The 25,922-nt window shown below is 40.8% G+C and overlaps 1 protein-coding gene across 2 annotated transcripts in view; it reads right to left on the bottom strand.

The window, feature by feature from the left end:
* The window catches only part of ctdsp1 (CTD (carboxy-terminal domain, RNA polymerase II, polypeptide A) small phosphatase 1), a 58,385-nt gene that overhangs the window by 13,133 nt on the left and 19,330 nt on the right, over positions 1 to 25,922 (bottom strand). For both annotated transcript variants that reach the window (XM_083638993.1, XM_083638994.1), the window contains exons 2-3: positions 11,645 to 11,796; positions 2,796 to 2,897 (exon numbers count right to left, since the gene is read on the bottom strand). In XM_083638993.1, the coding sequence (XP_083495119.1) occupies positions 2,796 to 2,897; positions 11,645 to 11,796 (254 nt within the window). The remainder of the gene's footprint in view (positions 1 to 2,795; positions 2,898 to 11,644; positions 11,797 to 25,922) is intronic.

The following is a 25,922-nucleotide window of genomic DNA, read 5'->3' as shown; positions in this document are numbered from 1 at the left end:
GACTTGACTTGACTTGACCGAGATCACGTTTGAGGTAATTTGATCCCTGTGAAAGTCCAGGAAATGGCCTGGGGCGAAATATCACTCTGGTGGATGTTGAGGGATCACATTATGACGATATGTGGCGAAAACGGGAATAAAAATAGCTATTTAGATGCAGGAAAGACAGGCTCACACTTGGCCCCAAATCAGCTCCATTTTACAACTGACTTGGACGCTATTGATCTCAAAACAACGCTAGTACGGCCAGAAACGCCGCGGACATCGCTGGGTGAGTGGCCAAATCATAATTATTGCCAGGAGTTGGGTCCAGGTTAAAAAAAAACAAAATTCTCCTTTAATACATAATATATAATATATACTTTCTACTGAATATGTCCATCATTCTAATGTATATCCTTATCTTCTTTGATGCATCCTTCCATTTGAACTTGCTGCTGCAAAGGGCCAACTTCTCCACAGAAATCATTCAAGTTTAATCTAGTCTAACAATCTATTGATTAACCTACATAATCTTACAGTAGTGCGGTCTAATTTCTTCTCAAGCTAAATATGAAATAACATGTTTTGTATAAAATATGCAAATATTTATTTATTGACACACACACACACACACACATTTTGGTTTGTTTTTCATCACATTTGGCATTGCTTAATTATCTTGTTATTTTGCTTTATTCAATTGTTTTCTTTGTGTTGTTAAAAACGAGATGGTTAATTTCAAGGGTTATTTCCTGATTAGTCTCGCTGGCCAGCCTCCTCTCCCTTCCGTCCGAGGAGTCTGGCGCCACGGAAACAGGCAACAGGGATAAACCCCTTCCCTGCTCCACAGCTGCTCTCCCATTGGAGCGACTGTTTCGGTGGCAGCCGGATGTCGGCTCCCACCTTATTACAAACTCTGTCATTGGCTCCGACCATGTCAATCAGAGCGGCTTCCGCTCCCTCCTCCCTGTGTGTCGCTGTAAATAGTGCCCTGCCGCCAGGGGCGTAGGCAGAAATTCAATTATGGGTGGGCCTGGATAAAATTGGGTGGGCCTGGATCAAATTGGTGGGGCAATTGCATGACGAAATTTTGCGCGGGAAGCGCGCAAAATTCCTAGATGTCATGAAGTCGTCATGCATTAGACTCTGGAGATGATGTGCCCTGCGTTTTTAAGCTACAAAACCATTAGCTAGCAAGGCAGCAGCAAGTTTGCCTCTAGAAAACAACCAATTAAAAAAAAAAAAAAAAATGGGTGGGCCAGGGCAAGAAGTGGGTGGGCCTGTGCCTACCCAGGCCCACCCGTAGAAACGGCCCTGCCTGCCGCCTCAGTGAAAACAACAACTCTAACTAGCTAGCAAGCTAACGGCAGAAACCTACACGCTAGCTCGTTGCTACAAGCTGAAAACAGCAAATTGGATTGTTGGAAACTATTTTCCAAGGGCACTGCCGCTAAGCGCCGCCCATCGCAAACCCACTATGGAGGCGCCAGACTCCTCTCACGGTAGGGAGAGGAGGCTGGCCAGCGAGACTATTTCCTGATCAATATTTAGTCCCTACTGAGAGGTCAAGCCTCTTCTTGCTGAGTTTTAAACACGGCTCCCAGGGTGCAACACGTCTTTCGCTCGAGATTGGCGTACATCAAAAAGCGGAGGGCATCTTCAAATCTTAAATGTCCCTTTTCACACTATATTTAGGATGTGTGTCAAACCAATAACGTGTTTTTATTATGGAACCTGTGCGAAACATTCTGGAGCTTACCGATCTCACCCTGTTTACACTTAGCTAGTGGCAATATCCAGTGACATCCTCAGGACGGTCTGTGACCCGAGAAGGACTAAGCAGCACATGGCATCCATTGCATAATTTGTGGTGACACGGGAGCCTTTGACTTTTGGCATTGATTACTTGCCTTAAAAGGTATCAAACTGATCAAAAGACATAATAGAGAATAGCATTGCTGAAAGCTTTAAATGCATCTTCACAGTAATACCGCGTACTATCGTTTGTCAATTTTGTCGCACTGAATTTATTTATTTCAAAATATATTTGTTTGATCACATTCTGTATCATTATGTTACTCAAGAGCTCATGGAAGATTGTTGAACATTTTATTTCTTTATTTTTCTTTCCAATTCTGCCCCTACTTTGTTAGCAAATGTGATCTCAAGTGTTTTTCACAGGACATCCTACTGGGAGTTCAGGGTGCAGAGTTCAGGGTGCAGAGTTCAGGGTGCAGAGTTCAGGGTGCAGAGCAGAGAGGGCTTTGCTTCAAAATACGGGTGCACAGCATCGAATAAATAGCTCAGGCTAGATGGCATCTGATTCCAATTCCTGGGCTTTAAAAAATAAAATCATGTCTCTCCTGCCGTAAAGTATACTTTCAGTGCAGCTTTTACATTCTGTTGTCTAATTATTGCTTTGTAGATTTCGAGAGTGAATGGAGAAATTGAAGTCTCAATATTTGTGTATATTTAGAAGGATGAGCTGTAGGTAATTGTAGGCCAAATATTGAAGAAATAAATGCTCATTACAGCCATTTAGTCCACATGAAACAAGGGGCTATAGGTTATAGTTCAAATAGAGTTCAACACAATGACTGCATATCTTTGCTAACTTTGAGGGATTGGGGTGGGGGGGGGGGCGGGAACACATTCATCTCTTTTGGACATTTTTGAGAAGACATACGAGTATATTCAAAATGAAGGCGAGATTAACCACGCTAATGTAGAGGTTTCTGGTGTCAGTGTATCAGTAGGAAAACAATCTACCCAAGAGAGTGTGGCGAGAAAGTAGGTCACACCAGCAAGCTTACCTTGAATGAACTATGCACTAGTGTTTCATCCAAGTCGATGACCACACAGATCTTCCCTGCATCCTTTGATTTGATCTGGGGCAGCAGCGGTTTCGCTGGAACCTAAAGACAAACGAGAGTTAAGACAACGAGGGGCCGATTTGATGGAAAAGGCGAAAGACACTTTTTCTTTACCGTCACGCCCCAGAACAAGAGCAACAGAGGGAACGCTCTTAATATCAACCATATTAAGAAGTCCACGCATTTGCTTTAGCCTTGAGAAGTTACCATCTCAACGTGTAGCGCCAAGACATACATCGTGCGTGTGTGTGTGTGTGTGTGTGTGTGTGTGTGTGCTTCTTGCCACGGAACAGAGATGGAACAGAAGCCACAATGGGCTTGTGGTGGAGTGTGCCCATGAGGGGGGGATGAGAAACCTTGGACGAGACAGCTGCTACCGTGTTGACGGAGCATGTAAACATCAGCGTACCATGTCTCTTCCCTCAACAAGTGGTTCAAGTTCAGCACTTGGTGAGCTGACTCTGTTGTTATTCAAAGGAGTTGGCCTGAGCGAATAGGGGGCCTTTAACACAGAGGGCAAAATCCATGTGTGTGTTAGTCCCCTGCAGAGTGAGTGACCACGCGAGGAGAATGCTACAGCGTGTATTTTAGAGGTTGACACAAATACCAGCCAGTCTGGCAAGTTATGCTCCCCTCACTTTAGTCTGTGGCCACTTAAATCGATTGGGAGCCGACTTGCAGCCGAGGCTGGTCGTCGGTTCTTAATAATGTCAAAATAGGGGCAACAATATTGAGGTCGCATTTTTTACCTCATTCTCGGAACAGATGGGAAGTTTCAGACCACAAGTTTTGAAAACACAAATCTAATTGTGCCTCCTCTCGGATCTCCTGCAATGCGTTACAGCTAGGGTGCAAAGACCTTCTAATACCTGCTCTTTGGGTGGAACGCAGTACTCGCATTCACAAGGCTCAGAAGATTCATCTTCGCTCCGCTCGTCTTCCGAGTCCCTGCTGTGTGCCGCGTCGCTGTTGGCATCTTCTGAAACGACACTGTGAATCACACCGAGAGGAGGCCTGCTGTGTTCCGTGTCGCTGTTGTCATCTTCTGAAACTACAGTGTGAATCACACCGAGAGGAGGCCTGCTGTGTCCCGTGTCGCTGTTGTCATCTTCTGAAACTACAGTGTGAATCACACCGAGAGGAGGCTTGCTGTGTCCCGTGTCGCTGTTGTCATCTTCTGAAACTACAGTGTGAATAACACAGAGAGGAGGCCTGCTGTGTTCCGTGTCGCTGTTGTCATCTTCTGAAACTACAGTGTGAATCACACCGAGAGGAGTCCTGCTGTGTTCCGTGTCGCTGTTGTCATCTTCTGAAACTACAGTGTGAATCACACCGAGAGGAGTCCTGCTGTGTTCCGTCATCTCATTTAGCCCAGAGTTAACGTCTGACTCTGGAGTTTGACATTGCTCATCGGCCGTTTTCTCCAAAATATCACTCAGTTCGATAACGTCAATAATTTCAAATTTGACTGTTTTGCACTCTTGTGGGCAGCAGACGGTTTTGTACTCTTGTGGGGAGACTGCAGGGTCTGCCTGGTGTGGGCAGACTGCAGGGTCTGCCTGGTGTGGGCAGACTGCAGGGTCTGGCTGGTGTGGGCAGACTGCAGGGTCTGGCTGGTGTGGGCAGACTGCAGGGTCTGCCTGGTGTGGGCAGACTGCAGGGTCTGGCTGGTGTGGGCAGACTGCAGGGTCTGGCTGGTGTGGGCAGACTGCAGGCTCTGGCTGGTGTGGGCAGACTGCAGGCTCTGGCTGGTGTGGGCAGACTGCAGGCTCTGGCTGGTGTGGGCAGACTGCAGGGTCTGGCTGGTGTGGGCAGACTGCAGGGTCTGCCTGGTGTGGGCAGACTGCAGGGTCTGCCTGGTGCGGGCAGACTGCAGGGTCTGGCTGGTGTGGGCAGACTGCAGGTTCTGGCTGGTGTGGGCAGACTGCAGGGTCTGGGTCATGTGGGCAGACTGCAGGGTCTGGCTGGTGTGGGCAGACTGCAGGGTCTGGCTGGTGTGGGCAGACTGCAGGCTCTGGCTGGTGTGGGCAGACTGCAGGGTCTGCCTGGTGTGGGCAGACTGCAGGGTCTGGCTGGTGTGGGCAGACTGCAGGCTCTGGGTCATGTGGGCAGACTGCAGGCTCTGGCTGGTGTGGGCAGACTGCAGGCTCTGGCTGGTGTGGGCAGACTGCAGGGTCTGCCTGGTGTGGGCAGACTGCAGGGTCTGGCTGGTGTGGGCAGACTGCAGGGTCTGGCTGGTGTGGGCAGACTGCAGGGTCTGGCTGGTGTGGGCAGACTGCAGGGTCTGGCTGGTGTGGGCAGACTGCAGGGTCTGTCTGGTGTGGGCAGAGTGCAGGGTCTGTCTGGTGTGGGCAGACTGCAGGGTCTGGCTGGTGTGGGCAGACTGCAGGGTCTGGCTGGTGTGGGCAGACTGCAGGCTCTGGCTGGTCTGGGCAGACTGCAGGCTCTGGCTGGTGTGGGCAGACTGCAGGGTCTGCCTGGTGTGGGCAGACTGCAGGGTCTGCCTGGTGTGGGCAGACTGCAGGGTCTGCCTGGTGTGGGCAGACTGCAGGAATTTTAACAGCCTGGAATTCGGTCTCTGTCAGGATGGAGAGAGCATCTTCTTCCTGTCTCTCAGAAGCATCCCCGTCAGCGTTTCCATGGATTGTCTGATTGTGTGTTCTTCCTTCCACAAGGAAGCCATCTTTAGCAGATGATTGAATGCTTTTGACTTCATATGCATAGTATTCTTCAACTCCCGGCTCACAAATGTCTCCATTATCTACCAGTGACCAATATGTCTCCCTTTCTGAACATGCAATCAATGCTTTTTCTTCATAGAATTGCTCAATTTGCTCTGCAACATGTTCTGCGTCCTTTTTGCCGTTAGTAACGCTTAGCTGTGACTGATCAACGGTGGAGACGTCAGCAGATTCATCATTTTGAGCATCGGGAACATCATCCTCATATGCATCACCTTCAACAGAAATGTCTTCTGCACTTGGTGCACACATGTTCTCCTCCTCATCAACACACACATCATCTACATTATAGACTGCATGATGGTTTTCTGCTCTACTGACTACACAGTGCTCTGCATATAGTGCTTGGGCCTCATCGAAAGCAGATTCCTTTTCTTCAACAAAGTCCTTTTGAGCTTCCTCCTCTGCTTCCAATTCTTTGGGTTGCTCTTCTGACCCGTAAGATGATATCTCATCACAGACCTCAAATGAGTCTGCCTCATGAGCCTCTCCACAAGCAGAGTCTTTGGGAGCATCATGACAATCCTCCGCTACCCTTACAGTCACTTCCTCGTTGGTTTTCTCATATCTGGATGCATTTTTGGCACGGCGTTTCGGTGCCCGAGCTTTGAATTCTTTGACATGCAGGTGCTCATGGACGTCTCCCCCATCGAAACAGGAAATATAAGGGCGCCTTTTTACAAAACCATGTCCATAATAGTCGCTTTGATCGAAAAAGTCATAGAAATCCTCCACGACAGCATCGGCAGTTTTGTTTCGATCATTATTACGTCCGTCATTGCTGCTTTGTTCCATTTCATCTTCATCTTCAAAAGATTCCCACTGAGTCTGTTCATCACTGGAATCTTCCTGGGCTCCTTTGTCGGATTCCCCCGACCAATCGGAAAAGGGCTCGGACAGAACGCTCCCATCAGGACCATCAGGACAGGTGTTGAAGGATATTGTTTCAGTGGACGAGCAGTCTGAGGAGCCATCTTCCTCGGTGCACATCTCAGAACCGTGATCCAACAATGTCTCACTGGTAAGTTCCTCGTGAGCAGCAACAGTCTTGTCAGCGTCGCACTCCGCCAAAGTTTCATGTTTCTGATTTGTTTCATATTGCTGACGCGTTTCATATTGCTGACGCGTTTCACATTGTCGACTTGCTTTAACAGCGTCATATTCAGCGGAAGAGCGATCCGACGATCCATCTTGCTCGGTGCACATCTCAGAACCGTGATGCAACAATATCTCACTGGTAAGCTGATCATCACGAGCAGTAAAGGTCCCGTCAGAGTTGCACTGCTCCAAAGTTTCAGATTGTCGACTTGCTTCAACATAGAGAGCGTTATTGTCAGGCATCTCACAGCAGTCTGTGGATAGCTCTACTGTAATGGCATGACGGAGGCTTGCCTCAGCGCACAGCAGTTCCTCACAATGTTCACTATCAAAGTGGACATGCAGACGTTCACCAGGAGCATGTTGAGAAGGTGTGCCCAAACACAAGGGATTAACCTCTGCTAATAGTAGGCAAGACAGTTCATGTGCGTACTCGGTGTGCACGGTTTGCTCATCCTTCACTTCACGTGGATGGCGTTCACTATTATCACTCGTGCACTCCTGGTCTTGTTTTTGAGCTTGGTGATACTCACAAAGTCCAGTGCCGCCACCCGATGAATCAGAGATGTCAGGTATGAAAGGAGATATTTCACATTGCTTGCACGTCTCAGAGTCCTCTGTTGATGAGTCTGGCTCCGAGTCGTAGCACTCAAACAGCTGATCAGAAGGCGTGCATCGATGCGACACCTCGAGGGCTTCGCTGCAGTCGGGTATGAAATCGGACCGTTCGCCACTGGGTTCAAAATACTCCGAATGTACAGTTTGCTCATCCTTTACTTCACGTGGATGGCGTTCACCATTACCACTCGTGCATCGGGCTTGTTTTTGAGTTTTGTGATACTCACAAAGTCCAGTGCCACGACCCGATGAATCAGAGATGTCAGGTATGAAGCAAGATATTTCACACTGCACAAAAGAATCACAGTTCACCATCGATTTGTCACGCTCAAACTCAAAGGACTCCAACTGTTGATCGGAAGGACGACATTGTTGAGATGATCGGAGGTGTCCGGTGCGACGTTCACAGCGAGGGCCACATTTGGAAGCTAAGCCCCGATTAGTGCCGTGCTCAGACGGCTCGCACGCTTTAAAACACTCACAGTGTTGAGCGCATTCATCAGATGTTTCAGCAGTCTGCTCCAGCTCAAAGGATTCCTCACTGGCTGAATATTGCTCAAAGCTCTCCGAATGCCCATTGCAATATGTGCAGGATTCAGTCTCATCTGCAACATCTCCGTTCATCTGGCAGTGTTCGGCAGGAGGGTCCATTTCTGCCCCAACGAGATTGTGCTCGGTATACTCCACAACAAAGGTGTCAGCAGCACCTCCTCCCCTCGGAGGCTTGCTTAAATCTGTGGCTTCCGTTAGCTCGGGGGCCTGGCATTGTTCAGCAGGCATGGCTTCTGCAGGTGCCCCCCCCCCCTTCTCCAGAGGTTTTCACTTTGCTCAGGGTTTTCCAGGGTGCATCGGAGAGAAGCGTGTCTCAAGTTGGACTCTGACCCACCCTGAGAGTTGCTCCGAGCGTCGGCTTAGGGACGCGCCTTCTCCAGGGATCCTACTACAGAGTCCAAAGCCTCAAATGACTGGCAGGTGTGTGCGAGGTCTGTTGAGAGAGGGGGGACGTCCGCGCGAGGCACTGAGAGCGCAGCTCGTCTTGAGAGAGTAACAGCAGCAGCAGCAGAGCACACACGGTGACATGACAGCCAGGGGGGTCACGGCTAACGCGGAGAGAGCGAGACGACCACGCGACCCGCCCCCCTCAGCGGGAGACTGAGCAATTTATTTTTGGGGCTTGGAGAGACGTGACAAATAACTGCTGGAATATCAAATCTCTATAAAAAGCTGAAGTAGGCCATAAATCTGAAAGTGACATGCGAGACCTTCTTGACCACTCGATCCCCAATCCATAAGTGCTAATAGCCATGTTGTTTTCCAAGGGTGCACTCGATAAAAGCATAGGGAGCATTGTCACACACACACATACACACTGTCACATACACACTGTCACATACACACTGTTACATACATACACACTGTTACATCAAAGGAAGAGGGGTCTGCCGTCGCTTGGTCCCTTAACAGATCTAATATCGAAACCATCCACACCATTCAATAATGCTTTATACTACTGTGTGTGTGTGTGTGTGTGTGTGTGTGTGCGTGTGTGTGTATGTATGTGTGTATATATATATATACACACACACCATTTGTATTTTGATGTGATTATATGTCCTTAATCGAAAATCCAAATAAAGAAATTAAAATGTGTGTGTGTGTGTGTGTGTGTGTGTGTGTGTATATATATATATATATATATATATATATACACACACACACATATACACACATATATATATATAAATATATATATATACACGTTTGTGTTTATGTGATTATGCTTCTACTGCAACCAGGGCACCATCGCAAATGAGACCTTGGTGTCAATGGGTTTCCCCTGTTTTAAATCAAGGTAAATTATTATTATTAATAATACTAATTATTATTCTTAATAATAATAATTGTTGTTATTATTATTATTGTTTTTTTAAATAAATGGCTTTGCGTGCATTGCTCAAAGGCACCTCAGCAGTATTTGCTGAGAAAGGGTGACCAAAGCGGCGACCTCCAGTCAGACGGCTGCTCCTCTAACCATGAGGCTATTTCCATCCTTCTCGTGAATTATACTCACCCTGATTGATGTGTGGACACTGAGTACTTTTATAGTATATATTATACTCACCCTGATTGATGTGTGGACACTGAGTACTTTTATAGTATATATTATACTCACCCTGATTGATGTGTGGACACTGAGTACTTTTATAGTATATATTATACTCACCCTGATTGATGTGTGGACACTGAGTACTTTTATAGTATATATTATACTCACCCTGATTGATGTGTGGACACTGAGTACTTTTATAGTATATATTATACTCAGCCTGATTGATGTGTGGACACTGAGTACTTTTATAGTACCGTAAATTCCGGACTATAAGGCGCACCGGTGTATAAGCCGCACCTTCAAAGTTGACAATTTTTTTCTTATATAAGCCGCACCGGACTATAAGCCGCGGGTGTTTTAACTCATTGAATGCCAATGACGACAGCTGTCGTCAATTCAAATACTGACGTAGAGTGCCAATGACGACGGTTGTCGTCAATTGCGTTTTTTGACGGTGGGACGTGGATCAATCCCTGATACATCTCTGGTACAACTATTGTAGCTATTGGAGGTCTATAACCTATTTTACAGAACCCTTAGGTGGCGACAGTGCTCTCCACATAACAGAAAGGCAAGGAAAAAACAAAGAAGAAGTCGTTATGGAAACGGAAATCGCATCGCATCCGTATGCATCGATATGCTGAAGCACGTTACTGCAGCTGTGCCTGCAGCAGCCAATCTGCTCCCACAATTGAGCCGCTCTGTGTCGGTTGCGACAGCACGACAGCACATCCACACCGTGGAGTTATTATTCTCAACTGGAAGCATCGTTGCCGGTGACAAACACACGCGGAACGCTGTAAAAAAGCCTGGCTGTTCCGCACCCTTCACTGTGCGCACAGCAAACTCAGCAGAGAGCCACCACAGACAGGAGGAGGAGTGTGCAGTTGAGGCGAGGCGGGGCGGGGCGGGGGGGGGGGGGGGGAGGGGGCACGCAGAGCAGCACACACACAACACCCAGACAGACCCAGGCAGCAGGACAGGATTGACAAACGCAAGCCAGAATATCCGATACCCACCAGCAGCAAATCAAAACCAGCAAGAAGCTGCAACCAGCAGCGCACGCAGGGGCCAGCGCTGCTGGTTGTAGCTAAAAATATTATTCTGCCAAACAAAATTCCCTGGCCTAAACTGTTTTATTGAAGGAAATTATTTTTGAGGTGTGACTACATTAGAAAAGATTAGCTTCAGAGTCAGTGATGTGCTTGAAATGATTAATTTCACAAAAGGCCAATTATCTCAGCTTCTAGAAAAAAATTGCTATTTTTGGATGAATCAAGCTATCTTCTCCGGCTCATAACTAAAGAACGGAAAATGGGATCAATAAACTTTTTTTTGCAGATGATAGAATAGAGTCTCATCGTTCTTTGTGCGTGTTCAGTGTTTACATAGTAATATCACACAATATTCTGTGGGCCTCGAGAAATCACTGAAAACGCTCTGAAACTCTGGCACTGGGAGCGTCCGTTCTCCAAAAGTGGCTGGCACTCAATGAGTTAATGGTATTTTTTTTTTTTTTTTTTTTTTGTGTTTTAATGTTTAATTACCATATGTAATGCTCCCATTTATTAACATTTCAACAAAACAACATAACACAACACCACCTGTGTTGTTATTTACAGTGCACACAGTGTCATACAGTGTCATACAGTGTCATACAGTGTCATACAGTGTCATACAGTGTGGTGAAAAGAGGGCAAGAGAGGAAATTAAAACAGAAGTGGATTTATAGTTAGAAAGAGTGCTAAAAAAGAGAGTTTTTTTTTTTTTTTTTTTTGGAAAAAATCCATAGATAAGCCGCACCGTTATATAAGCCGCAGGGGTCAAAAAAGGCCAAAAAACGGGAAAAAAGGTGCGGCTTATAGTCCGGAATTTACGGTATATATTATACTCACCCTGATTGATGTGTGGACACTGAGTACTTTTATAGTATATATTATACTCAGCCTGATTGATGTGTGTGGACACTGAGTACTCTTCAACAGTGTAATGCAATAATTTCCTGACTAGGAGAGAAGCTCTTGTAAACATCAAAGGACTACTAGTGCAAAGAAAACATGTGTTGCCGATCATGTGGCTATCAATCACGCTGAGCACATGCTGCGCAGAGGGGCACACATGCTGCGCAGAGCAGAGAGCACGCAGAGGGAGCGGCGAGCGATAGCCGATATCGCAGGCATGGGCCGGAGTGCTGCTGGCAGAGGGATGCGGACACTACTCACTTTTGACAGAGTCCCGTTTTCTTCGACCAATAGGGGCGCATTGTTGTTGACCGGCGGTGGCTCGGTTTCTTTGCGACACAGACAGCAGAAGAAGAGACTGTGGAAGACGCCTCGGCTGCGAGGCTTCTTGGTGGGGGACACTGCGTTGGCACCTGGAAGAGAGAGACAGGGGGAGACGCAGAGCAGAGGAAGCAACGTGAGGAGGAGGGGCTTCATGTGTTCACACCTGTATGACACACACCTGTGTTGTCCTCACGTTGCCCGATGGGCCCCGTGCAGCAAAGGAGCTGAGAGATGTTCGCGTAACGGCGTATAGGCGTACATTTCAGAAATAGTCGAATCAAAGAGGGGAAATTAAGAAAACTTGTGGAGCAGTTTCATTATGCAATGCATGTTTCCTTTCATTCTAGTGATTAACTAGCAAAAGAAAGAATCTGCTATAAGACAAAACAATTCTTAATTAGACACTTGCTGACTTGTGTGTGCCTACCTATTGTCTGTGTACATTAGCGACGTTATTTCACAAACTTTCCTCTTCTCTCTTTTGTATTGGTTTCGCAAATCCCTTTCCTATTCCTGTGGTGTCAGAATAATAGCACATCATTGTTCCTGTTATTGGTTTTTACAGACGGGTCTTTCTGCTTAATGAAACGGTATTTTACCACGACGGACAATTCAAATTAAAGAGAGAAGGAGGAATGCCATGCAGCAAAGGCTCCAACTCATAATGTGACAAGTACATTGTAAGTAGCTTATCTGCTGTCACCAGGACGCATTGTTTCACTGCAAAAGGGGACATCAGAGCCCTTTGAAAGAACTGACAAAATGATCGCTATCTGAAAGAGATTTTTAAATTATGTCAGCTTAGAACATATTTGCTTAAATCTAAAATAGCAACGTTTTTGAGAATAGGATCATCGGTATTTTTGAAATGATGAATTTCAGGGATTCTTTTTTGGGGATCTGGACTGGAAGTTTTGTGTTTCTGCAAAAATACACAGAGCAGACAGACAGACAGAACAGACAGACAGACAGACAGACAGACAGACAGACAGACAGAACAGAACAGACAGAACAGACAGAAAGAACAGAACAGACAGACAGACAGACAGATGAATGATTTGCTTAAATGTAAAGATAGTGAATCAATATACAGCACATCAGAAATGTCCAGCTAGCGTCCAATAATGTAACACTCAAACTCAACAGAATCCATGTAACAGCAGTTCTTTGGCACACACACACACACACACACACACACACACACACACACACACACACACGCACGCATGTGGGAGAAAACAGCCCATCAGCTGAGGCCAGAGCGATGATAGCTGGTCTGTCCAAAAAAAGAAAAAAGAAACGTCAGACAAATGAGCCGAGCCTAGACGGGCGGTCAGAGCTGTCAGCGTCAGAGATTAGCGTGTCGCTCAGACACGACTTCAATGTGTTGCCTCAGCATGGGACATATCACCAAGCAGGCAAGCTGCCTTTGTGGTGTAAATGTGTGATGATCACAAAGAGCAATGTATACTATGTCGAACATATCGTTGGGGTAAGGGGGTAATGCACACAAACTTAACACTTTGCACCGCGCAATTGTGCGCTTGCGCGATGGATACTGGGGGGTTTCACCGATTAGACTGGTTGACTAATTTGTTCATCTGTGGTGTTAGGAATAAACAATATAAATAAATAAAAATAAATTGAACATATATTTGTTTTGAACAGTCATTTTCTACATTGTGCCATGTTAAATCAAGAGAATTGAAGGTATTTAGAGATGGTTCTGCCATGTTAAATAAAGAGAATTGAAGGTATTTAGAGATGGTTCTGCCATGTTAAATAAAGAGAATTGAAGGTATTTAGAGATGGTTCTGCCATGTTAAATAAAGAGAATTGAAGGTATTTAGAGATGGTTCTGTCATGTTAAATAAAGAGAATTGAAGGTATTTAGAGATGGTTCTGCCATGTTAAATAAAGAGAATTGAAGGTATTTACAGATGGTTCTGCCATGTTAAATAAAGAGAATTGAAGGTATTTAGAGATGGCCGTCATGTTAAATAAAGAGAATTGAAGGTATTTAGAGATGGCCGTCATGTTAAATAAAGAGAATTGAAGGTATTTAGAGATGGCCGTCATGTTAAATCAAGAGAATTTAAGGTATTTAGAGATGGCCGTCATGTTAAATCAAGAGAATTGAAGGTATTTAGAGATGGCCGTCATGTTAAATAAAGAGAATTTAAGGTATTTAGAGATGGCCGTCATGTTAAATCAAGAGAATTGAAGGTATTTAGAGATGGTTCTGCCATGTTAAATAAAGAGAATTGAAGGTATTTAGAGATGGCCGTCATGTTAAATAAAGAGAATTGAAGGTATTTAGAGATGGTTCTGCCATGTTAAATCAAGAGAATTGAAGGTATTTACAGATGGCCGTCATGTTAAATCAAGAGAATTGAAGGTATTTAGAGATGGTTCTGTCATGTTAAATAAAGAGAATTGAAGGTATTTAGAGATGGTTCTGCCATGTTAAATAAAGAGAATTGAAGGTATTTAGAGATGGTTCTGTCATGTTAAATAAAGAGAATTGAAGGTATTTAGAGATGGTTCTGTCATGTTAAATAAAGAGAATTGAAGGTATTTAGAGATGGTTCTGCCATGTTAAATAAAGAGAATTGAAGGTATTTAGAGATGGTTCTGCCATGTTAAATAAAGAGAATTGAAGGTATTTAGAGATGGTTCTGTCATGTTAAATAAAGAGAATTGAAGGTATTTAGAGATGGTTCTGTCATGTTAAATAAAGAGAATTGAAGGTATTTAGAGATGGTTCTGCCATGTTAAATAAAGAGAATTGAAGGTATTTAGAGATGGTTCTGTCATGTTAAATAAAGAGAATTGAAGGTATTTAGAGATGGTTCTGTCATGTTAAATAAAGAGAATTGAAGGTATTTAGAGATGGTTCTGCCATGTTAAATAAAGAGAATTGAAGGTATTTAGAGATGGTTCTGCCATGTTAAATAAAGAGAATTGAAGGTATTTAGAGATGGTTCTGCCATGTTAAATCAAGAGAATTGAAGGTATTTAGAGATGGTTCTGTCATGTTAAATCAAGAGAATTGAAGGTATTTAGAGATGGTTCTGTCATGTTAAATAAAGAGAATTGAAGGTATTTAGAGATGGTTCTGCCATGTTAAATAAAGAGAATTGAAGGTATTTAGAGATGGTTCTGCCATGTTAAATCAAGAGAATTGAAGGTATTTAGAGATGGTTCTGCCATGTTAAATAAAGAGAATTGAAGGTATTTAGAGATGGTTCTGCCATGTTAAATAAAGAGAATTGAAGGTATTTACAGATGGTTCTGCCATGTTAAATCAAGAGAATTGAAGGTATTTAGAGATGGTTCTGCCATGTTAAATCAAGAGAATTGAAGGTATTTAGAGATGGTTCTGCCATGTTAAATAAAGAGAATTGAAGGTATTTAGAGATGGTTCTGTCATGTTAAATAAAGAGAATTGAAGGTATTTAGAGATGGTTCTGCCATGTTAAATCAAGAGAATTGAAGGTATTTAGAGATGGTTCTGTCATGTTAAATCAAGAGAATTGAAGGTATTTAGAGATGGTTCTGCCATGTTAAATAAAGAGAATTGAAGGTATTTAGAGATGGTTCTGCCATGTTAAATAAAGAGAATTGAAGGTATTTAGAGATGGTTCTGCCATGTTAAATAAAGAGAATTGAAGGTATTTAGAGATGGTTCTGTCATGTTAAATAAAGAGAATTGAAGGTATTTAGAGATGGTTCTGCCATGTTAAATAAAGAGAATTGAAGGTATTTAGAGATGGTTCTGCCATGTTAAATAAAGAGAATTGAAGGTATTTAGAGATGGCCGTCATGTTAAATAAAGAGAATTGAAGGTATTTAGAGATGGTTCTGCCATGTTAAATAAAGAGAATTGAAGGTATTTAGAGATGGTTCTGCCATGTTAAATAAAGAGAATTGAAGGTATTTAGAGATGGTTCTGCCATGTTAAATAAAGAGAATTGAAGGTATTTAGAGATGGTTCTGCCATGTTAAATAAAGAGAATTGAAGGTATTTAGAGATGGTTCTGCCATGTTAAATAAAGAGAATTGAAGGTATTTAGAGATGGTTCTGCCATGTTAAATAAAGAGAATTGAAGGTATTTAGAGATGGTTCTGCCATGTTAAATAAAGAGAATTGAAGGTATTTAGAGATGGTTCTGCCATGTTAAATAAAGAGAATTGAAGGTATTTAGAGATGGTTCTGCCATGTTAAATAAAGAGAATTGAAGGTATTTAGAGATGGTTCTGCCATGTTAAATAAAGAGAATTGAAGGTATTTAGAGATGGTTCTGCCATGTTAAATCAAGAGAATTGAAGGTATTTAGAGATGGTTCTGCCATGTTAAATAAAGAGAATTGAAGGTATTTAGAGATGGCCGTCATGTTAAATAAAGAGAATTGAAGGTATTTAGAGATGGTTCTGTCATGTTAAATAAAGAGAATTGAAGGTATTTAGAGATGGTTCTGCCATGTTAAATCAAGAGAATTGAAGGTATTTAGAGATGGTTCTGCCATGTTAAATAAAGAGAATTGAAGGTATTTAGAGATGGTTCTGCCATGTTAAATAAAGAGAATTGAAGGTATTTAGAGATGGTTCTGCCATGTTAAATAAAGAGAATTGAAGGTATTTAGAGATGGTTCTGTCATGTTAAATAAAGAGAATTGAAGGTATTTAGAGATGGTTCTGCCATGTTAAATAAAGAGAATTGAAGGTATTTAGAGATGGTTCTGCCATGTTAAATAAAGAGAATTGAAGGTATTTAGAGATGGTTCTGCCATGTTAAATAAAGAGAATTGAAGGTATTTAGAGATGGTTCTGCCATGTTAAATCAAGAGAATTGAAGGTATTTAGAGATGGTTCTGCCATGTTAAATAAAGAGAATTGAAGGTATTTAGAGATGGCCGTCATGTTAAATAAAGATAATTGAAGGTATTTAGAGATGGTTCTGCCATGTTAAATCAAGAGAATTGAAGGTATTTAGAGATGGTTCTGACATGTTAAATAAAGATAATTGAAGGTATTTAGAGATGGTTCTGCCATGTTAAATAAAGAGAATTGAAGGTATTTAGAGATGGTTCTGCCATGTTAAATCAAGAGAATTGAAGGTATTTAGAGATGGTTCTGCCATGTTAAATCAAGAGAATTGAAGGTATTTAGAGATGGTTCTGCCATGTTAAATAAAGAGAATTGAAGGTATTTACAGATGGTTCTGCCATGTTAAATAAAGAGAATTGAAGGTATTTAGAGATGGTTCTGCCATGTTAAATAAAGAGAATTGAAGGTATTTAGAGATGGTTCTGCCATGTTAAATCAAGAGAATTGAAGGTATTTAGAGATGGTTCTGCCATGTTAAATAAAGAGAATTGAAGGTATTTAGAGATGGCCGTCATGTTAAATAAAGATAATTGAAGGTATTTAGAGATGGTTCTGCCATGTTAAATCAAGAGAATTGAAGGTATTTAGAGATGGTTCTGCCATGTTAAATAAAGAGAATTGAAGGTATTTAGAGATGGTTCTGCCATGTTAAATAAAGAGAATTGAAGGTATTTAGAGATGGTTCTGCCATGTTAAATAAAGAGAATTGAAGGTATTTAGAGATGGTTCTGCCATGTTAAATCAAGAGAATTGAAGGTATTTAGAGATGGTTCTGCCATGTTAAATAAAGAGAATTGAAGGTATTTAGAGATGGCCGTCATGTTAAATCAAGAGAATTGAAGGTATTTAGAGATGGTTCTGTCATGTTAAATAAAGAGAATTGAAGGTATTTAGAGATGGTTCTGTCATGTTAAATAAAGAGAATTGAAGGTATTTAGAGATGGTTCTGTCATGTTAAATAAAGAGAATTGAAGGTATTTAGAGATGGTTCGGCCATGTTAAATAAAGAGAATTGAAGGTATTTAGAGATGGTTCTGCCATGTTAAATAAAGAGAATTGAAGGTATTTAGAGATGGTTCTGCCATGTTAAATAAAGAGAATTGAAGGTATTTAGAGATGGTTCTGCCATGTTAAATAAAGAGAATTGAAGGTATTTAGAGATGGTTCTGCCATGTTAAATAAAGAGAATTGAAGGTATTTAGAGATGGTTCTGCCATGTTAAATAAAGAGAATTGAAGGTATTTAGAGATGGTTCTGCCATGTTAAATAAAGAGAATTGAAGGTATTTAGAGATGGTTCTGCCATGTTAAATAAAGAGAATTGAAGGTATTTAGAGATGGTTCTGCCATGTTAAATAAAGAGAATTGAAGGTATTTAGAGATGGTTCTGCCATGTTAAATAAAGAGAATTGAAGGTATTTAGAGATGGTTCTGCCATGTTAAATCAAGAGAATTGAAGGTATTTAGAGATGGTTCTGCCATGTTAAATAAAGAGAATTGAAGGTATTTAGAGATGGTTCTGCCATGTTAAATCAAGAGAATTGAAGGTATTTAGAGATGGTTCTGTCATGTTAAATAAAGAGAATTGAAGGTATTTAGAGATGGTTCTGCCATGTTAAATAAAGATAATTGAAGGTATTTAGAGATGGTTCTGCCATGTTAAATAAAGAGAATTGAAGGTATTTAGAGATGGTTCTGTCATGTTAAATCAAGAGAATTGAAGGTATTTAGAGATGGTTCTGCCATGTTAAATAAAGAGAATTGAAGGTATTTAGAGATGGTTCTGCCATGTTAAATCAAGAGAATTGAAGGTATTTAGAGATGGTTCTGCCATGTTAAATCAAGAGAATTGAAGGTATTTAGAGATGGTTCTGCCATGTTAAATCAAGAGAATTGAAGGTATTTAGAGATGGTTCTGCCATGTTAAATAAAGAGAATTGAAGGTATTTAGAGATGGTTCTGCCATGTTAAATAAAGAGAATTGAAGGTATTTAGAGATGGTTCTGCCATGTTAAATAAAGAGAATTGAAGGTATTTAGAGATGGTTCTGCCATGTTAAATAAAGAGAATTGAAGGTATTTAGAGATGGTTCTGCCATGTTAAATAAAGAGAATTGAAGGTATTTAGAGATGGTTCTGCCATGTTAAATAAAGAGAATTGAAGGTATTTAGAGATGGTTCTGCCATGTTAAATAAAGAGAATTGAAGGTATTTAGAGATGGTTCTGCCATGTTAAATAAAGAGAATTGAAGGTATTTAGAGATGGTTCTGCCATGTTAAATAAAGAGAATTGAAGGTATTTAGAGATGGTTCTGCCATGTTAAATAAAGAGAATTGAAGGTATTTAGAGATGGTTCTGCCATGTTAAATAAAGAGAATTGAAGGTATTTAGAGATGGTTCTGCCATGTTAAATAAAGAGAATTGAAGGTATTTAGAGATGGTTCTGCCATGTTAAATCAAGAGAATTGAAGGTATTTAGAGATGGTTCTGCCATGTTAAATCAAGAGAATTGAAGGTATTTAGAGATGGTTCTGCCATGTTAAATAAAGAGAATTGAAGGTATTTACAGATGGTTCTGCCATGTTAAATAAAGAGAATTTAAGGTATTTAGAGATGGTTCTGCCATGTTAAATAAAGAGAATTGAAGGTATTTAGAGATGGTTCTGCCATGTTAAATCAAGAGAATTGAAGGTATTTAGAGATGGTTCTGCCATGTTAAATAAAGAGAATTGAAGGTATTTAGAGATGGCCGTCATGTTAAATAAAGATAATTGAAGGTATTTAGAGATGGTTCTGCCATGTTAAATCAAGAGAATTGAAGGTATTTAGAGATGGTTCTGCCATGTTAAATAAAGAGAATTGAAGGTATTTAGAGATGGTTCTGCCATGTTAAATAAAGAGAATTGAAGGTATTTAGAGATGGTTCTGCCATGTTAAATAAAGAGAATTGAAGGTATTTAGAGATGGTTCTGCCATGTTAAATCAAGAGAATTGAAGGTATTTAGAGATGGTTCTGCCATGTTAAATAAAGAGAATTGAAGGTATTTAGAGATGGCCGTCATGTTAAATCAAGAGAATTGAAGGTATTTAGAGATGGTTCTGTCATGTTAAATAAAGAGAATTGAAGTATTTAGAGATGGTTCTGTCATGTTAAATAAAGAGAATTGAAGGTATTTAGAGATGGTTCTGCCATGTTAAATAAAGAGAATTGAAGGTATTTAGAGATGGTTCTGCCATGTTAAATAAAGATAATTGAAGGTATTTAGAGATGGTTCTGACATGTTAAATAAAGATAATTGAAGGTATTTAGAGATGGTTCTGCCATGTTAAATAAAGAGAATTGAAGGTATTTAGAGATGGTTCTGCCATGTTAAATAAAGAGAATTGAAGGTATTTAGAGATGGCCGTCATGTTAAATAAAGAGAATTGAAGGTATTTAGAGATGGTTCTGCCATGTTAAATAAAGAGAATTGAAGGTATTTAGAGATGGTTCTGCCATGTTAAATAAAGAGAATTGAAGGTATTTAGAGATGGTTCTGTCATGTTAAATAAAGAGAATTGAAGGTATTTAGAGATGGTTCTGCCATGTTAAATAAAGAGAATTGAAGGTATTTAGAGATGGTTCTGCCATGTTAAATCAAGAGAATTGAAGGTATTTAGAGATGGTTCTGCCATGTTAAATAAAGAGAATTGAAGGTATTTAGAGATGGTTCTGCCATGTTAAATCAAGAGAATTGAAGGTATTTAGAGATGGTTCTGTCATGTTAAATAAAGAGAATTGAAGGTATTTAGAGATGGTTCTGTCATGTTAAATAAAGAGAATTGAAGGTATTTAGAGATGGTTCGGCCATGTTAAATAAAGAGAATTGAAGGTATTTAGAGATGGTTCTGCCATGTTAAATAAAGAGAATTGAAGGTATTTAGAGATGGTTCTGCCATGTTAAATAAAGAGAATTGAAGGTATTTAGAGATGGTTCTGCCATGTTAAATAAAGAGAATTGAAGGTATTTAGAGATGGTTCTGCCATGTTAAATAAAGAGAATTGAAGGTATTTAGAGATGGTTCTGCCATGTTAAATAAAGAGAATTGAAGGTATTTAGAGATGGTTCTGCCATGTTAAATAAAGAGAATTGAAGGTATTTAGAGATGGTTCTGCCATGTTAAATAAAGAGAATTGAAGGTATTTAGAGATGGTTCTGCCATGTTAAATAAAGAGAATTGAAGGTATTTAGAGATGGTTCTGCCATGTTAAATAAAGAGAATTGAAGGTATTTAGAGATGGTTCTGCCATGTTAAATCAAGAGAATTGAAGGTATTTAGAGATGGTTCTGCCATGTTAAATAAAGAGAATTGAAGGTATTTAGAGATGGTTCTGCCATGTTAAATCAAGAGAATTGAAGGTATTTAGAGATGGTTCTGTCATGTTAAATAAAGAGAATTGAAGGTATTTAGAGATGGTTCTGCCATGTTAAATAAAGATAATTGAAGGTATTTAGAGATGGTTCTGCCATGTTAAATAAAGAGAATTGAAGGTATTTAGAGATGGTTCTGTCATGTTAAATCAAGAGAATTGAAGGTATTTAGAGATGGTTCTGCCATGTTAAATAAAGAGAATTGAAGGTATTTAGAGATGGTTCTGCCAACCTCTTCCCCCCTAGCGGGCCCGCCGGCGGGCTGAGCCCTTGTCATCTCTCACAAATGACTCTCTATAGCAGCTTAGGAAGCAGGCAGGGAAACGTACAGCACACCAAAATGTCGGGAAGAAACGTGGCTACAAAACTCTGACAAGCATTTGTATTCAAACGAAAAATAATTCCAACCCCAAGCAACAATATCACCATGTAGCAAAAACAAGAAAACAGTGCATGCCTGCGTTTATGTGGTGATTTGTTTTTGTGAGTGAATCTTTTCTCTCCAAACGAGGCGGCTTTCGAAAGCTCGGAGTCTCCTCTTTCCAAAGAGGTATAGCTCGTCTCTGAGAGATGAAAACTCACTCAGTAGGCTGTCAAAGAACAGCAAAAAAGTGTTTAACGTTTTACAGATAAAACTACAAGTTATGTCTTACCTTTGCCGTTTTCCAATCAAAAGTTGTGTTTGACTTCATAAAAACGCTACTAATTGCTACTCCTAATGCCTCTTCATCATCTTAAAGCGTTGTTTTTTTACAGTCATCGTGTTTACAAAGCCATATGGAGGATTTTACATGGAGTGGTCATCTTCACAGAATAGACGAGCTTTGGGTTCAGTCGACAGCATTTCCTGAAAAAACTGCCTGACGTAAATTATTTCAGTTCACGTCGATTCTATTGGCTCTGACGCTTCCATAGAGGTGTCAATCATCGAAATAGGCCAATGGGGTCCCGAGATATCCCTCTGCGTATCGCCCCAGGCTTTGCAGGCAAATTGAAGAAGCCCTTTTGATGCATTTCACAGAGTAAAAATACAGATATAAGGCTTGAGGGTTATCCAAACCATAACGCATATTAACTGAGTACCTATAGTGATATGTAAATAGGAGAAAAAAAAGGTATTTCAGTCTTCTACCATAGAAAACTCAAATGGCACCATGATGCCCAAAATGTGCCCAGATCAGGTTCGCCTGGGCCTACATGTAGTAAATCATCTGTAAAATTGCTCTGGTTCACTTTCTAAGGATTTCCTTTGATACAAGCACTCATAAGATATTAGTCTACTGCTCCATAGAATAATTTGGCTACCAACCCATGATTTTCAGGTGCTTTTCATCCAAAATAGTGTTGTTTTTTTTAGGCGGAGCTTGAATTTTTAATTTTTTGCCATGTTCCAACTGATTTTACTCTGATACAGTACTTTTGTAATTGATTCTGACACTTCTACAGCAATCTCACAGGTGTTGGCTAGCTTTTGAAAAAAATAATTTTCAGAAAATACCCTGTAGTTGTGGAGATATACTCCATTCAGTTCGGGCATGTCATTTTCGGCAGGTGAGCTGAAAAATAGGCTTAGGGATTAACAGGTTAAATCAAGAGAATTGAAGGTATTTAGAGATGGTTCTGCCATGTTAAATCAAGAGAATTGAAGGTATTTAGAGATGGTTCTGCCATGTTAAATAAAGAGAATTGAAGGTATTTAGAGATGGTTCTGCCATGTTAAATAAAGAGAATTGAAGGTATTTAGAGATGGTTCTGCCATGTTAAATAAAGAGAATTGAAGGTATTTAGAGATGGTTCTGCCATGTTAAATAAAGAGAATTGAAGGTATTTAGAGATGGTTCTGCCATGTTAAATAAAGAGAATTGAAGGTATTTAGAGATGGTTCTGCCATGTTAAATAAAGAGAATTGAAGGTATTTAGAGATGGTTCTGCCATGTTAAATAAAGAGAATTGAAGGTATTTAGAGATGGTTCTGCCATGTTAAATAAAGAGAATTGAAGGTATTTAGAGATGGTTCTGCCATGTTAAATCAAGAGAATTGAAGGTATTTAGAGATGGTTCTGCCATGTTAAATCAAGAGAATTGAAGGTATTTAGAGATGGTTCTGCCATGTTAAATAAAGAGAATTGAAGGTATTTAGAGATGGTTCTGCCATGTTAAATAAAGAGAATTGAAGGTATTTAGAGATGGTTCGGCCATGTTAAATAAAGAGAATTGAAGGTATTTAGAGATGGTTCTGTCATGTTAAATAAAGAGAATTGAAGGTATTTAGAGATGGTTCTGCCATGTTAAATAAAGAGAATTGAAGGTATTTAGAGATGGTTCTGCCATGTTAAATAAAGAGAATTGAAGGTATTTAGAGATGGTTCTGCCATGTTAAATAAAGAGAATTGAAGGTATTTAGAGATGGTTCTGCCATGTTAAATAAAGAGAATTGAAGGTATTTAGAGATGGCCGTCTATGTTGTTACTGCAGTCAAACAGCTCAGACAAGTTGCTGGGGTTTAGCGGCTCATTTGTAAACAGCCTCTCAGAGCCAATCAGGACTCTGCTGTTTCACATACCCCCCAGGTTGGTCCCGCCTACATTACTTAACCCTTCACTGGCTGTTTTTGAGACCTTTTTGTTGAGAATTGATCATTTTTATTGGGTGGGGGAAAAAACTTCACCGTGACTACTCGACTACTTGGTGGGAGTAGTAGATGACTATTAAAGTGCAGTAGTCGTGATGCCCTGATGGATACTGGATGTATTATTCATTTGATATAAAGCTCTATGTGTACATATTAGGGGTGTCACAATATATCGTCCCACGAAATTTCGCGATAGTAAAACGTCACGATATGTATCGTTGAGATGAAATCTCATATCGTGAAAAAAAAAAAAAAAAAAAAAAAAAAAAAAAAAAATTAACTCATTGAGTGCCAGCCACTTTTGGAGAACGGACGCTCCCAGTGCCAGAGTTTTCAGAGCGTTTTCAGTGATTTCTCGAGGCCCACAGAATATTGTGTGATATTACTATGTAAACACCGAACACGCAAAAAGAACAAGGAGACTCTATTGTATCATCAGCAAAAAAAAGTTTATTGATACCATTTTCCGTTCTTTAGTTATGAGCCGGAGAAGATAGGTTGTTTTCAGCGTTTTCAGGCATTTCAAATTATAAGCTGAGATATTCAGCCTTTTGTGAAATGCAGCATTTCAAGCACATTCACTGACTCTAGATAATATTTTCTGATGTAGTGATGTGGTGTAGTTGTGTCCTGCCCTGCGTGCCCCACCCCCCCCCCCCCCCCCCTCAGCTGAAAACTCCTCCCCACACTAGTAACACACAGCCTCGCACCAAGCGTCTATTTTCGGAATGCTTTTGGTGCGCCGCCTCCCAGGCAGCGCAACATGGAGAAGCCACACGCGGACTGCAGTGAAAGGTTTGGCTTTTCAGTGTCGCGCTGCTGCTTTTCTAGCGGCTAATCATGTGGAGAAACTATGCTGACAGACAGACAGAGGCAGAAGGACTCAGTTGTGTGCGCGGATTGACTGTGTTCGCACGCACCGTCAGTTGCAGCCAGAACAATCTACATGGCTCTGGACTGCAGCAGAGCGGGTTCTCTTTGATCAAGGCTATTTCAGGCTGTGTATTCCTGACATTTCTGTAATCTAGAGAGCACTGTCGCCACCTAAGGGTTCTGTAAAATAGGTTATAGACCTCCAATAGCTACTATAGTTGTACAGGAGCTGCGGAAGGCTTTGATCGACGTCCCACCGTCAAAAAACGCATTGGACGTCGAAGGACGTCCGTGGCACTCTACGTCACTATTTAATTGGACGTCGAAGGACGTCCATGGCACTCAATGAGTTAATAGACAAAGAAACGTCTTTGTTTGTTGAAGTTCAATGTGTGGAAAGTAGTTCAGTTGAACAAGTCTCTGAAGAGACACATGAGAAGTTATACAGGAGAGAAACCATTCAATTGAGTTTCTGGCAAAACTGTTTACTTGACAGGAAAAACTGAAGATGCATGAAAAATAGACTAAGAAAAGTCTTGTTGTTTGAGTTTGAAGAAAAACTGAAGATGCATAATGAGAATTTATACTGCTGAGAAACCTTTTAGTTCAAAGTAAATCTAAGTGACGGTGTAACTCATTCTATTTCAAGATAAGCCTTATCTCCAATCTCATGTTTTTTCTAGTTGTTATTGTAATAACAATTTCCCACAACAGCATGTTTTGTATTTGTGCATTTCAAATAAAATACTACTTTTCCAGTCATATATTGTCATTATTCAAGTTTTAAAAAATATTGTTAAAATCGTATCGTATCGTATCGTTATCGTGAACCCAGTATCGTGATACGTATCGTATCGTGAACTGATTGTATCGTGACACCCCTAGTACATATGCCTGAATGTGTCAACCTTATTTGCCTTTAATAAAGCTTATTGTTTGCCTCTTCTCTACTCCTTTTTATGTCTCATATTTAAGTGTAGATTGTGCAAGAAGTGGCGAGATGATTTTTTTTGTTCCTTTCTTGTTTGGGAATGTTTCGGGAAATGATTGCATTATTGATATACTGAAAATGTAGCCTATTTAAATAGAATTATCAACAATAACAATCAAGGAAGTTACATGTTTGTAGGCTAGAGAACAATAAGCGCGCATGCGCGCACATGTGTTGAAACGGAGCATTTCCTGCTGTAGCTAAATGATAGTCACAAACAATGACACAAAAACGTATTGTAGATTTTTTTGGTAAACAACCAGCTTCTAAAAAGAGCACAGCTGGTGAAAATACTGAATACCGTAAATTCCGGACTATAAGCCGCGGCTTTTTTCCCGTTTTTTGGCCCCTGCGGCTTATATAACGGTGCGTCTTATCTATGGATTTTTTCAGAAAAAAAAAAAAAAAAAAAAAAAAT

Source organism: Poromitra crassiceps, assembly GCF_964638095.1.
Source record: "Poromitra crassiceps genome assembly, chromosome: 6".
Lineage (NCBI taxonomy): Eukaryota > Metazoa > Chordata > Actinopteri > Beryciformes > Melamphaidae > Poromitra > Poromitra crassiceps.
The sequence above is the reverse complement of the archived record's forward strand: the minus strand, read 5'-3'. Positions and strand labels throughout refer to the sequence as shown.